At 40.5% G+C, this 13,090-nt stretch overlaps 1 protein-coding gene across 1 annotated transcript in view; it reads left to right on the forward strand.

The window, feature by feature from the left end:
* ELMO1 (engulfment and cell motility 1) overlaps nucleotides 1–13,090 on the forward strand; it is a 316,924-nt gene that overhangs the window by 43,071 nt on the left and 260,763 nt on the right. The window contains exon 3 of the mRNA XM_064669895.1: nucleotides 9,953–10,102. Coding sequence (XP_064525965.1) covers nucleotides 10,025–10,102 — 78 coding nt within the window. The 5' untranslated portion in view covers nucleotides 9,953–10,024. The remainder of the gene's footprint in view (nucleotides 1–9,952; nucleotides 10,103–13,090) is intronic.

Raw genomic sequence — 13,090 nt, forward strand, 5'->3', positions numbered from 1 at the left:
TGTCAGAAGTAAAGTTTCTTATTGATCTTTAAAATTTTAGTTCAAATTATGGAAGACTGGAGTGTTTTTTGAATGAGTGCTCTTGGATGCCAGCTGAGAAGAGTTCTAGAGATTGTTCCTAAGTTGTAACCAACGGCTGGTTTTAATATGCTTAGAGAATCTTATTTTGGCATAGAAGGCAACCTGCTACAAAGCAGCTCTTTTTGCTCATTGTGTGCACAGTTAACTACAGAAAGGCACAATATTTAAACACAGATGGGTAGGCTAGGACTTCAAGAGTGCTTAGGGACATTATATCAGTGCTCTCAGAGAATCACAGAATGGTTGAGGCTGGAAGGGGCTACTGGAAGTCATCTTGTCCAACCCGCCTGCTCAAGCAGGGTCATCTGCTACTCATGGTTTTGCAATAGAGAGATGAGTAAGGGATAGTCTCACGTTAAACTACCCAGATCTCCTGTTACCAAGTGTCACATTTAACACAGTTAACCAAGCTTTATGCAGGATGAATCTCTCCTGGAAATGGGCTGGGTGAGCAGTGTTGGCACTGCTAATACCTTGTAGTCAGGTTTCTTCCAAGAGGTTTCTTGCATCCCTCCAAAATACCATCCATGTTCTGGTTGTGTGAACCTGAACTTTACCTTGTACTTGGATTCTTCAGTATCTTTTTGCTTGTATTTTGCCTTACAGTGATCTTATGGTTAGTCTGGCTGTATAATTGAAATGACTGCTCAGGTATGCAAGTTCCTCTTGATCTAGAATTACAAACAATGGCCCCAAGGTGTGTATCAGTATTGAAAGGGAGAGTGATGCCTCATTGGGATGTCCCCAGAACAGTGGTTCCAGGCTTGCAGGTACACAGACTGAACAGTACTCTGCAAAGCAGGGTGGCATCAGTGTTAAGGATGGGCATATGCACAATAGTTGTTTGGGGATGTGACTGTGTCTATGTTTGTTTCCTTAATATCTCTGTATTCCCGTTTCCAAACTGAGTTTAATGATGTCTGTTATAATGCTGGCTTAGTCTCAACAATTGATATTGTTTGGAGATACAATCTCTTTAATGCAGAATAGCTCAAATTATTCCACAAATGTTAGTTATAGACAAGGTCTCTAATATTAATTGTGCCATGCTTTTTTTTTTCCTTGGCCATTACTGCTTTTCCATTTGCTGTCTTGTTTTGCTGAATTTCCTCCAGAGAGCCACCACTGTGAAGTCCACAAGTGTTAAGGGCAAATTATTCTTTACGAATATGAGAAGTGTAAGCTGGCAGAGAGTTAGGAGTCTGCAGGGGTGGATTCAGAGACTGTATAGTGCTGAGAAGTCAGGAGAACGTGGGGTATTTTGACTGTTAGCTGTTTTGATGCACTGATTGCAGTAAGTATAAGAGAAACAGGGCTGGTAGGAACACCTCTGTAGATGGATCTGCTTTCTGCTGCAAGATTTCTGACAGGTGGTTTCTTTCCTTCTCTCGTTTTTTGTCATCTTTCTTAGTGTTATAGAATGTTCTGAGTTGGAGGGGACCCTCAAGGACCATTGAGTCCAACTCCTGGCTCAGCACAGGACACCCCAAGAGTCACACCATGTGCCTGAAAGCATTGCCCAAACACTTCTTGAACTCAGACAGGCTTGGTGCTGACCACTTCCGTGGGAAGCCTGTTCCAGGGCGAAGAACCTTTTCCCAGTCTCCAACATAAAAACCTCCCCTGACTCAGCTTCATGCTGTGCCCTCAGGCCCTGTCACTGGTCCCCAGAAGGAAGAGATCACTGCCTGCCCTCCACTTCCCTTTGTGAGGAAGCTGCTGACTATGATAATGAGGTCTCCCCTCAGCCTCCTCCAGGCTCAACAAGCCAAGTGACCTCAGCTGCTCCTCATATGAATTCCCCTCTAGACCTGTAACCGTCTTCGTGGCCCTCCTTTGGATGCTTTCTAGGAGCTTTATCATCCTTCTTACATTATGACAGCCAAAACTGCTCATCTTTGAAGAGCAGTATCAGTGCCTGACAAAAGGCTGGTGTCTTCAAAATTTTTGTGCCCTCCTCAGGTTCGTAAGTGATATCCACCCTTTCTTTTGCTGTTTCTCTTACTTATAATGAACATTAGCCTCTGCTTATTTACTGTGGAATAGCAATATGGCTCTTTTCCATGGGGTTTTTCTATGCAGAATGGTTACTTTAGAAAATAATTCTGTTTGTTTCAACCTTCGACATCCTGTCTAAGCCATCAGTTCACTTGTTATTTCCTCTAGCATTCACCATCTCTGTTGCCTTTTCTTCCTCCGTTTGATGACTAACTTCCTGGCAGTACCATTAGCTCCTCTGTAAGTAAGCACTGATAGGTAAAAAATTCTCTTTGTTTTTTCTACTGCTGCTTCATCTTCCTTCCAGCAGGAAGTTTAGGGCTTTTTCTAACTTTGAGCTTATCTTCTTGTGTCTGTTATCTCCTTTGGGATATAGCCGGTCATCATTTTCTTGATTCAACCTCTGCTGAAGCAAGGCAGTAAAGTGTTACCATCTTGACTCAAGATGCTCTTTTGTGTGTCCCTTCTAGCCCACTGACTTATACAAATGCCAGGAAAGTACAAAGTACCATAGCCAGATCATGCCAGTAGTAAAAAAGAGGACTGCGAGTTTTTGTTATTTCTTTACAATCCTTAATTGAATTTTATTCAAAATTCACAGCACTTTTGATGAACTTTCTCTGTTTCTTTTCAGCTATTTTCAACTACCCTGTAATAAACCTATTCCATTTCCAGTTACATTTGACTCCTTTGAAGTGTGCTTAGCTTAAACATTAAAAAGCACCACCGCTTTCCCTTCATCCCCCAAACAAAAAAAAAAAAAAAAATTGTCTCCATCCTCTTGAGCAGTAATATTTTGCATTGCTGTATTTTGTTGTTTCACTGTGTCAATTTCCTTCTTTCATTCTTTCTGCTCTCCAACTTCCTATGCTGAAATCTTTAATTCTTTCCTTACAACTCTTAAGAAGAGCAGCACTACTGGCTGAAATTGAGGCTTCATCTCTTCCCCATTACTTCACTCTTACCTGTCAGGTTGTGTGAGGCTACTCTTAGAGGTACGAAAAGAAAATTTTATTCAGCTGGATTTTAAGGGATATTTTTTGATGCTTGCTTCAGTTTAGAAACATTTGGAGTACAACCCAGTGATGAGAAACAACATCAAATGAAGCAGCAAGCCCTGATAAACTGTGAAAAGTTTAAGTAGATTCTAATGTTGGTATTCAGAGTAGCGTTTAATTTTGTTTCTATACTTGATACCTGCCATGGTCTTCAGATTTCATATGCTAGGTAGGTACTCAGCACCTTTGAAAAATCATGCACTTTTTTGTGAAGCCTTAGCTCTTTCACTTCTGGGCTTTTGGTGTGGGGGTTGTGTTGGTGCATTTTGGTTTTGTGTTGGGTGTTTTGTGAGTTAGTTTATTATAACAACACCAGCAACAACAACAACAATAATAATAATTTCTTTTAACTGGAATCGTCTTTTGAATACTTGAGTTTGATACTTTCCTTATCTGTAGTTCAAAGACCTCACATATAAAGGTCTTTAGTGAACAGAGCATCTTTCTGTATGGTATATGAGTTTTAATTAAATTCCCACAAAGGTTCAAATAAAAACTTGAATAATGAAAACTAAGTTTTCAGTCCTCTTCTGAATTATAGACATGTAACTAAAAGTTCCTTAGTAAAAGGAGAATGATATTCCTAGAAGTAGGGGAGTACAAGTTAAAATACCTGAGTTTTTCTGGTATGCTTCAATATGTGCTTTAGAAGCAAGACCAGACAGTCTGCTTGCTTATATTCTGAGTACATGCAGTCCATTGTGTTTTCTTTTGAAGCACCTGTTAAGGGCTTTTTTGCTCTCTAGTTTTGAAGAGAACTTTTTTTGAGAGTGGGCTCGCCTGTCAATGACAGTACAGCCTTAATCACATAAAATGCTTCCTAAGAAGAGGAACAAGATGACTGCGGGAAAGAGAAAATGCTTAGAATGAAATTGTGAAGAAAGGTTATGGGTATATGGGAATGAGACAGGTGACAACCACATGATTATTAGCTCTGCTTCCTGAACAGCTTTACCAGTGGCAAAAACTGTTCTGTTCTGTACATTTTACTGCCATATTCCTAAAATCTCCTCCAATATTTGGTTTCCAGGTATTTTGGAGAGGAAAAGTGTTGTATTTAAACTTGAAGGATCCAAAGTTCATTTTATAATAATATTAAATGGTGCTTTCCTGAGCTAATGATGCATTATTGATCAGCAGGTTGAGGGTTCAACATCAAAAAAATAATCCTGTTGGGAAGCTGATGGACCACTCTGAACAATGGAAGTCTGTTGAGTAGAGTCATGTTTTCCTACAGTGTTGGTGGCTGCTGCAGAGGGGGTAGCAGCCCCCTGGGTTGCCTGCTCTCTGAGATCACTGCATTTTTTCCATCTCTTACTAGAGTACAGCTCATAGCTCCTGTACAGCTTTATCTTCCATTTGTGTCAGAGCATCTGTAGATTTTATTGACATGGGTCTGCTGGGCCTTTGACTTCTGTCTAGTTCAGGGGTGAATAGCGCTGAACGGGCAACAAAAGGGAAAAAGGCAGCATGAAAGCCTTTTTATGTACACAAAGTGTACATCCAGCCCCCTGGCTTCTGTGCCCTGTTTTTATTTCTTGCAGAGATGGTAGAGCATGTTTACATCTCCTTAGACTCAGCTGTTCAGTCATGCAGTTTAACTCCAAAAATAACTCTCTTGGGGGATATTAATCCAGCAGTGGATTATCTTTCTAAAATCGTTAATCAGACTTGGTCCCCGAGGGACCTTCCAGCTGAACTTGCCACTTAGTTTCTGTTTGCTGGGGCCGCGGGAGCTGAGGGGAGGAAGCTGATGAGGTTTGACAAGAAGTGGTTACTTACGTAAGGTGCTGAGCGGAGGGACCCGTGCCTCTCCTCCTGCTGTGGGACCCTGCATGCCCAGCTGAGAGGGCTCAGCTCCCTGCCAGCACCTGCTGTGCCCTGCTTTGTCCTGTCACCATTATTGCCCTCACTTCCCTTCGCCTTGAGGAAACGCTATGGAAAAATCTGCCTGTGAGGGGGGCAGGGCGAGGTGGGGGGGAAATCTGTGCCAGCTCCAGGTGATTCCTATGTATGCTGCCTTTTGTCCAGGAAGGAGAAACACGTGCTTTGTTTTATTAAATTCTCAAGTGCACTTGGTGTTCCTTCAGTTGCTTTTTGATCATTAATTTTCTTACTCAAGCTGCTCATGAAATGACCTGGCCTGCTCTTTGAATATTACATCTCTTCTGTAAAAGAAGAAATAAGCTGTTTTAGGCTTCTGTTTTCATATGCTAGTAGAGCTGCAAGTCACATATCTCCTGTTAGCTTTGCATTTTTCTCCTGTCTGAAGAGTAAGAATAGAGTTTATTTCTTAAGAGATGTGCTCTGATAGCTTTAAATTATTTAAAGTACTTTGAGATCTTTGTATGGAAAGTGCCAAGGAAATTGCAAAACAAGTTTAAAGAAGAAAAAAGAAAAAGGAAGATTTCCACTGAGAACTAATTTCATACACGAATAAAATCCTGTTTTCCCCATGCAATGCATAGGTAGAAAAGGAAAATTCAATATATTTTGTGCTGAATGAATCCCTCAGAGCCAGGCAGGTAAATTGAGAGCTTGCATGTCTGTGCTGATGCATTTTTACATTAAATCTAATATACTTTGATCTCCAGCTTCACTGTTTGTTACTCTGACTTAGTAGACCACTGCAAGCACTTCATAGCATAGTTGAAATGCATATATATAGTATATGTGGTAATAACAATAAATCACCAAATTTGCACTTTAATAGGCTAATCTGTCATAGTTCTGGAATACCACATGATGGAAGAAAGTGTGCTCAAGCGGTAGACATGTTTTGATTGTGGGGTTTTTGTCCCTCAAATTATAAAATAGTGTGCTTTTGAGCATGTAAGTTGTTTAAACACCCTCCTGGTTACAACTCCTTGCATGCATTAGGGAAAACAATGGGAATTTGCCTTCCTTTTTTTCAGACCCTTTCCTCCCCTTCATACACTTGTGTCTGCATATGCATCCTCTTGCCTTCAGATTCTGCCTTGGAAATAAATATTTTAAAAATGAGTTGGAAAGTTGCTCTTACATGTCAGTGCTTCTTAGTTCCCACTGGGAGAGAAAAAGGAATTGCACTTGAGAAAACTCCATAACTAGACCCTTTAGTGACATCTCTATCCTTTTTACTGCTTGCCTGCTGCTGGCATAACGAAAAGCTATTGAAATCAGTTCTAGTTCTTCATTCATGTAATGAAAATTGCTTACTAAATTGGAAGCATATCACACCAGGGTGTGTGCCTTCCTTATTTTAGTGGGCAGTGTCTAGCACACTGTGTACCACTGGCATAAATAGTAGGTAATTTTGAATTGTCAGCACCTACATGAATAGTAGGTAATTTTGAATTGCAGAATTTTTTTTGCAATAATAATTTTGTGATGACAGCTAAACATCTATTTTGGCTTTAAAAAACCCAAAAAGAATATTTGCTTCTGGCATTGCTACATAGGTAGAAGGAAACTAAATTATCTTTTGGATCCTACATTGGATTCATAAGATTATGAACTAAGACAGAAAAAGTCAGCACATTTGACTAAGATGTCCACAGAGAAACAGAAAGAAAGTAATGATTTTATGTGCTTTTCAGCATTCAAACCGCATTGTTATCTTTGAGTTGGTTTTCTGGTGGGAAAAGTGGAAGTACACCCATTTGTATTAGTTAAAGATCTGTCACTTAGCTTTGTGTTTTATGACTGTATAAGCATACATGTAGTAATAATTATAATTACGTAGGAGATCTGTGCTAGCCTACGTTAAAACTAGTCACACTGAAATTGTCTTCTGCATGCTGTGGCAGACTTCTCTTGTGCCTTGCTTTGGAATGTTAATGCTTATTTTCCATAGCTGAATTTGATTAACTTACCATCAACTTACCTTGACTCTTCTTTCTTAAACCTTTCCTCCTACGTAACTTGTTAAGATTGCCCACAATTCACTAAAGTAAAACGAGGAGGGTTAATGCCCTCATTTGTATGGGAAAATGGAAGTTTTCTGCAAATTTATTGCTGTGTAATGTTGTTTTGGTTTTGTACTTATGGCCAGTGATCATGAATCAGTGTTTTTTCTCCAGCATTTATTGTGAGCTTTGGAGTTAGTGAACCTCCAAGGGAAGGCATTGGGTTGCAAGATAACTTTTCTTTGCCTCTTGCAGTGAGAGATGACAGTGCTTCAGACTGATTCCCTGTCTTCCTAGTCAAAAGAAACTCTTTGCCCGTGCACTAGGTGGATTCTCTGTTTTTTATAGGTCTTCCTTCTATCTCGTTAGGTCTGTGGCCTACAGATGATTTTTTTCATTAAAACTGTAGAAGAAGCATGATGGGGGGAAATAAAACTTGTTGAAAATAAGGGCTTACTCATCTGAAGCTATCCTCAGTCAAGTTTGTCTGGCAGGAGCTGCTGCTGCTGCCCTTTTGTGTTGTGGCCAGTAAACTCAGGCCCTGGCAGAGGCTTCCAGCATCCCTGCTGCCAAGGATGGCGTGCCAAGCCAAGGAATGCAGGGAGAAACCTGTTGGTCAGGCATTAAGTCAGACAGCTGCAGGTGGTTTAATACCAAAATGACAGCAGACTGAGGCTACCAAGGATTGCACTGCTGAGGAGGTGGGAAACAGCATCACTGTGAGTTTGGGAGCAGAAGGTGCCAAAGTCTGTTTCAATTGACTGTCAAGGTGGATTAACAGCCCATTGCTGCCAACAAATCTCTCTTTTCCTCCTTTCTTCCATGTTGTACCACCTCTGGGAAGCTGTTAGACTTGAACATGGTAAAAACCAGATGACCAAAAATACTTTTTTCTGGTGGTTGGCTGAGGCAGTGTTTTGTGCAGCGAGGGGAGTACTGGTGGGATCTGGAAATGGTGGGTGCGTGATTTGTCAGGGGAGAAATGGTGAGGGCTTTGCATCCTCTAAGGGTCTACAGTGTAAAAGACAGCCAAAAGTAAGTGGCTGTCTCTTCTTAATGACCAGCAAGCCAGCTGCATGCTTTAATTGTGTTTATTCCTGGTTCCTGAAACATCTACCAAATGTAGACAATATCACAGTGTTTCTTAATCACATTGTTTAGTCTTTCAAGGCACTTCCTGCAATCCAGTCTTATTTATAGACCATCCATTGTCTTATTTACTGCCTTGTGCTTTGCTTTGTGGTGATGTGCGATCCTGTCAGCGTCAGAACTGCCATTGTTGGAAATAAATTGCTGGAGTGTTAAAGTTCACAAATTGCTTTTATAGTATGTGCTAAGAACCCTATGTAGAATGTAGCAGGGCTTGCAGACTCAGAGGACTGAGTCTTTTCATAGCAGACCAGAGGCATGCAAAAAAAAGGAAATGCAGAGGTGTATATGGGAAGGCTGGATGAACTCCAACTTCAAAAAGTAGTCTGAGACAAAGGTACAACATTTCTTCATAAAGGGATGATTTCATGATTTTGTTCAGGCTGATGTTCAGACAGAAGTTCATGCTTCTGCAGTTGAATAAAGGTTGTTACACTGGGTTAGTTGAAGCAGCAACTGAAGGTGGTCAGAGCCTTTTCTTACCTGTACCTGTTCGTGGCTTTTGGATGTCTGGTATACTCAGCCAGCTCCTCCCCTTGCCTTAGCTTTTTCAAAGGGTCTATGTGCAAGCATGTGTCCATGCTTTCACCACTTCCTTCTCTTTTTCTGCTAAGAGGAAGTGGGGCTGCGCCTCTGGGGATTTCTGCAGATTCTGTTGTTTTGTCATATGTGATGGCACTTTGCTGGGTCTCAGCAGAGTATGCGGGAAGTGCCACGGTTGGCATGGAGGGCTATGCAAAGCAAGCAGGAACCTCCCTGTCTGCAGCAGGGTGCATGGGTTGCTGTGTCTGAGAATTGCAGAGCTTTGCTACTGGAGAGAGTGTCCTGCTACCACTGAGCTGGGAGAGGGGTGCAGGTTTGTTTGCAAGCCCAACGAGGTGCTACACCCTCTTAAAAAACATTTGTTGTTGTTGTTGTGAGGTTACAAACTTTGATGAGTCAAAGGAGACAGAACTTGGTGAATCAAAAGAGACAGAACTTATATTCTGTAAAACCTGAGGATTTAGTTCTTCCCCTTTCCTCTCCTTCCCCCAGATTCACAGCCTGCACTATTTGACATGAGATCCTGTAGATACTTATGTTATCGCAGAACTATGACGTCTTATGTAGCTGATTATATCACTGTGAATGCATACTATATCCTTGTGTATTCACGTGTCTGAGATGTACCACAGAGAAGTATTTATATATGGGTATCTCTGGATCCGTTAGGTGAGGATGTGTCTGTGTATATATATGTGGAAACTACTGTGTGTTCTGCCTTCTTCCTGACATACTGGTTGCTATAGTGCAGTGATCTATTTGTGAACACCCAGAAGATCATTGCTATAGTTAAAAGAAACAGTGTTTCCTGGCCATAACTTCCTGGGCAATCTCTTTGCCTGGAGCACCAGCGTTAACTGATTTGGTCACATTCCCTGGGACTCCAGGAGTGACACTGTAACAGGAGCTTCCTCTAGTTTGTCACTTTTCCCCACCAGCATATTAAATAATATTTAAAAATAGTTTTTCTATTTAAATCTAATGCATGCCTATTATTCACCGTACATTTCAGTGCTTCAGCCATCTTTCTAACAGACTGTCGAGCTGTGCAGTGTGTCGTGGCATTGTGTCCTGTGTTCGCTTCTCTAATATCTGCCATTCTTCCACTCTTGCACATACATACACACATACATTTTCATTCACCTGCCCAGCCAGGGGTAATGTAGGAGACTGAAGTGGCAGCGCTGGAGTTCTGTCTGAACTGCCGTATTATTCTTTTTTTTTTCCTCCCTGCAGGTGTGAATGAGAGAGACTCTCTGCAGTATTTAGTGTCCAGTTGTACTGGCTCCGGTGAACAGCAGCGTCGCAATGCCCCCTCCTGCTGATATAGTGAAGGTGGCGATCGAGTGGCCAGGTGCCTACCCCAAGTTAATGGAAATAGATCAAGTAAGTGCCTGTGTACGTGTGTTCAGCTACCCCTGTGCATAAATAAGCTCGTCTCTGCATGTTTATGTCTCTGCTTTTCTGTTTACTTCCATGCACAAGTATTTTTTTCTGTGAGTGCATGTGGGGTGGAAGGCATTTTTTATAAGGGGTGTAACCCTCTTCCTCTCTTACTACTTAATGGTTTTGATGTGTTTAGCTGGTTTCTTAGTTTACTTTTTCTTTTAGAACAGCTGCTTAAATAAGGCATTTTCTGCTTGTGTGACCCACTTAACACTTTTGTGCCTTAGTTTGTTCAACTGTAAAATTGTGGTAATGTTGTTACCTCTGGGTGGAAAGTCTTCAAATTTCTAGTCAGTGCTTTGCATTTGGAGTAGAATCATACTGAATGGCTGCAGCAAGTGCAGATTTTGGAACTTCAGTAGTAGTGCACAGTGAGCAGGAGAATCTTTGCTGTTCCATACAGAAATCTGAGGGGTTATTCTGTTTAGCTGGTTAGTTCTAATGCAATGGCCCCATAGACTGATTATATTCAGTGTACAGAAGTTAACAAATTCAAAATTTTGAATTAAAAACTCTTTTTAGGAAATTAGATGTGGGGGGGGAAACAAACCAAATCAAGTTATACAAGTGCCGTGTTTTACATTCTGGACTTGGCTGAGATTTTTTTGTGGCAAGTGTATTAAAAGGAACCTCTTTAATATTTAACAGCTTACCGATAACATTTTGAAACCCTACAGCGTTACCTGTTTAGAATTATTATTACTTCTGTAAATATTATTCTGCGTTAAAAAAAGCATTTCATAATGTGTTTTAGGCCCTAGTGTGTCTGGGGACTTAGTATATTATAAAGTTCTATTGGAGAGGAGAGCATTTGAATTCACACTGAAAATGTTTTACTGTAATGGGTTCATAATTTCTTCATGCAGTGCAATCAGTTTCACTTATAGTTAACTATTTTGTGGCACATGCCTGGGAAATTCCTATGTGAAATTTGGAGAATCACGGTACTAGAGGAGAGCTGGAATAACAGCAGTCCAATTTTTAGCAATCTGAAAGCCCCATTAGAGGAAAAGGGAGTTCCCAAGTGAAATCAAACTTTGTAGTTTGATTTTTTGACCTGCCAAGGTTTTCCATTTTCATTTGCTGAAATTTTTCAGTAGGCAAGGTAGAAATCTTTTGCCTTCTAGAGTGAAGAATGTTTTGCTTTTTCCTTCTTATATAGCAAATGGTAGACACTGCACACTGTGTTCAGGAAAAGAGGCATGTTAGTCATGATGAACCAAGTACAGTGGGAACAAAACTGAACAAATATTATGCAGTCTCCTTCCAAACAGCAGCAAAATAATACCAAAGTGATTGGTTTTAATTTACAAAATAGCTTAAAGGAACTCTCATAAAACCCTCATACCTTATCTGAAATATTAGCTTACTTTCCTGAAACCTTCATTTTACTTTTATTATGTAAGACTTAGAGGAGACAAGAAAGATCAGTGCTGACGTATATTGGGTAGAACTGTTCAACACAACCTGCAAGTTGTCTGCAAGCCACTTTATGGGGAGGAGGAGGAAGAGTGAGAGCAAGTTTGAAAGGTAGAAGACTAACAGCAACCTTCTCCTGATGCAGAGGGAAATGAAGGAATGAAGTTTGAGGGTGACATCCCTCACCTTTCTGACATGGAATGATGGGAAAGAAACATGCCTTCCTACTGCCCACACACACAAACACATTTACCTTTTCAAGGTTGGGAGCAATGTGGGAATGAACCCTGAAAACATATAGGGTGATACATGCTTCTAAGCACACAGCTCTGCTTTTGATTCACTTAATGCTAACTTTTCCCCAGTCTGTTTCCTTTAAAACATCTATTCAGTTGAAGAGCTGTAGTGGAGGAGATGATTCATACCTCAGATGGCTAGCTGTCAGAGATGATAAAGGGGAGGAGAGAAAAGGAAGGCAGAAAAGAGAAATGACTTACCCATTGACCAGACACTGCATCCAGTGCCTGTCTCCCAGGTGGGATCTGCTTATTTAGCCACCACTTAACATATATTCAGAAAATTCTAAAAGCTTTACCATACCAGTTTTCTCCCTCTCTGATCCCTTACCATGAAGAAAAACAATATTTAAAAGAACAGCACTATATTATAATTTTTAAAAGAGCAACAAAACCCCCTCACCTTGCATGATGCAACTTCTTTATCTTTCAGGGTACTAAGGGTATTCCAGAAATTGAAGTACAAATGCCGTATAAGAGATCAGAAGAAAATCTGGGAGTTTTTTTGGGTTGCTTGTTGCATATACTTGGAAGCACTTATTTATATTCTGTTGCACTTTATCCCAGTTTACCTGCTGTGTATATGCATGTTTTGCTTAGCAATGAAGAGAATATTTTCAAAGTGAGGAAATGTCACCGTGAAACCTGAGCAATTGACAGTGGGATAGTGGAAGATGTTGGGCCTGAAAAGAACTCATGAGTATTTTTTCCACCAAATGTTATTAAATTTTACATTAAAAACCTCCTCTTCAGATCCATGACTTCTGACAATCTGGACTTCAGGAGGCACAGAGCTTTTTCAAGTTGAGACTTCCCACTAAATATCTATAGGTTTGTCAGTCTGGGTTCATCGATGATGGTTTTAACTTTAATCATACAAAATTAGTCTCAGTTAGAGAGATTCTATGCCAGAAAAACTAATATATAATTAAGTGCCTTTTGGAACCTGTGCCTGCTTCCACTGAATGAGAAAAAAGGTTTTCTGCTCATTCATTGCCATGTACTATTTGATGTCAGGGTTTTACAACTGCTTTTTTTTTCCTGGAAAGTTGCTTTAAACAAGGAGGGCAAAACTGCCTATTGTTTATTACTCTCTCTCTCTCTTGCCAGGTGGGGACTAATTAAGTTGCAGTAAACCTAGCAACTGGCTGATGCCTGTATGCATTAAAACTGATTTTAAATCATGTGCAAGCTTATGTACTTTTGTGCTTTC

Source organism: Pseudopipra pipra, chromosome 1 (assembly GCF_036250125.1).
Source record: "Pseudopipra pipra isolate bDixPip1 chromosome 1, bDixPip1.hap1, whole genome shotgun sequence".
NCBI lineage: Eukaryota > Metazoa > Chordata > Aves > Passeriformes > Pipridae > Pseudopipra > Pseudopipra pipra.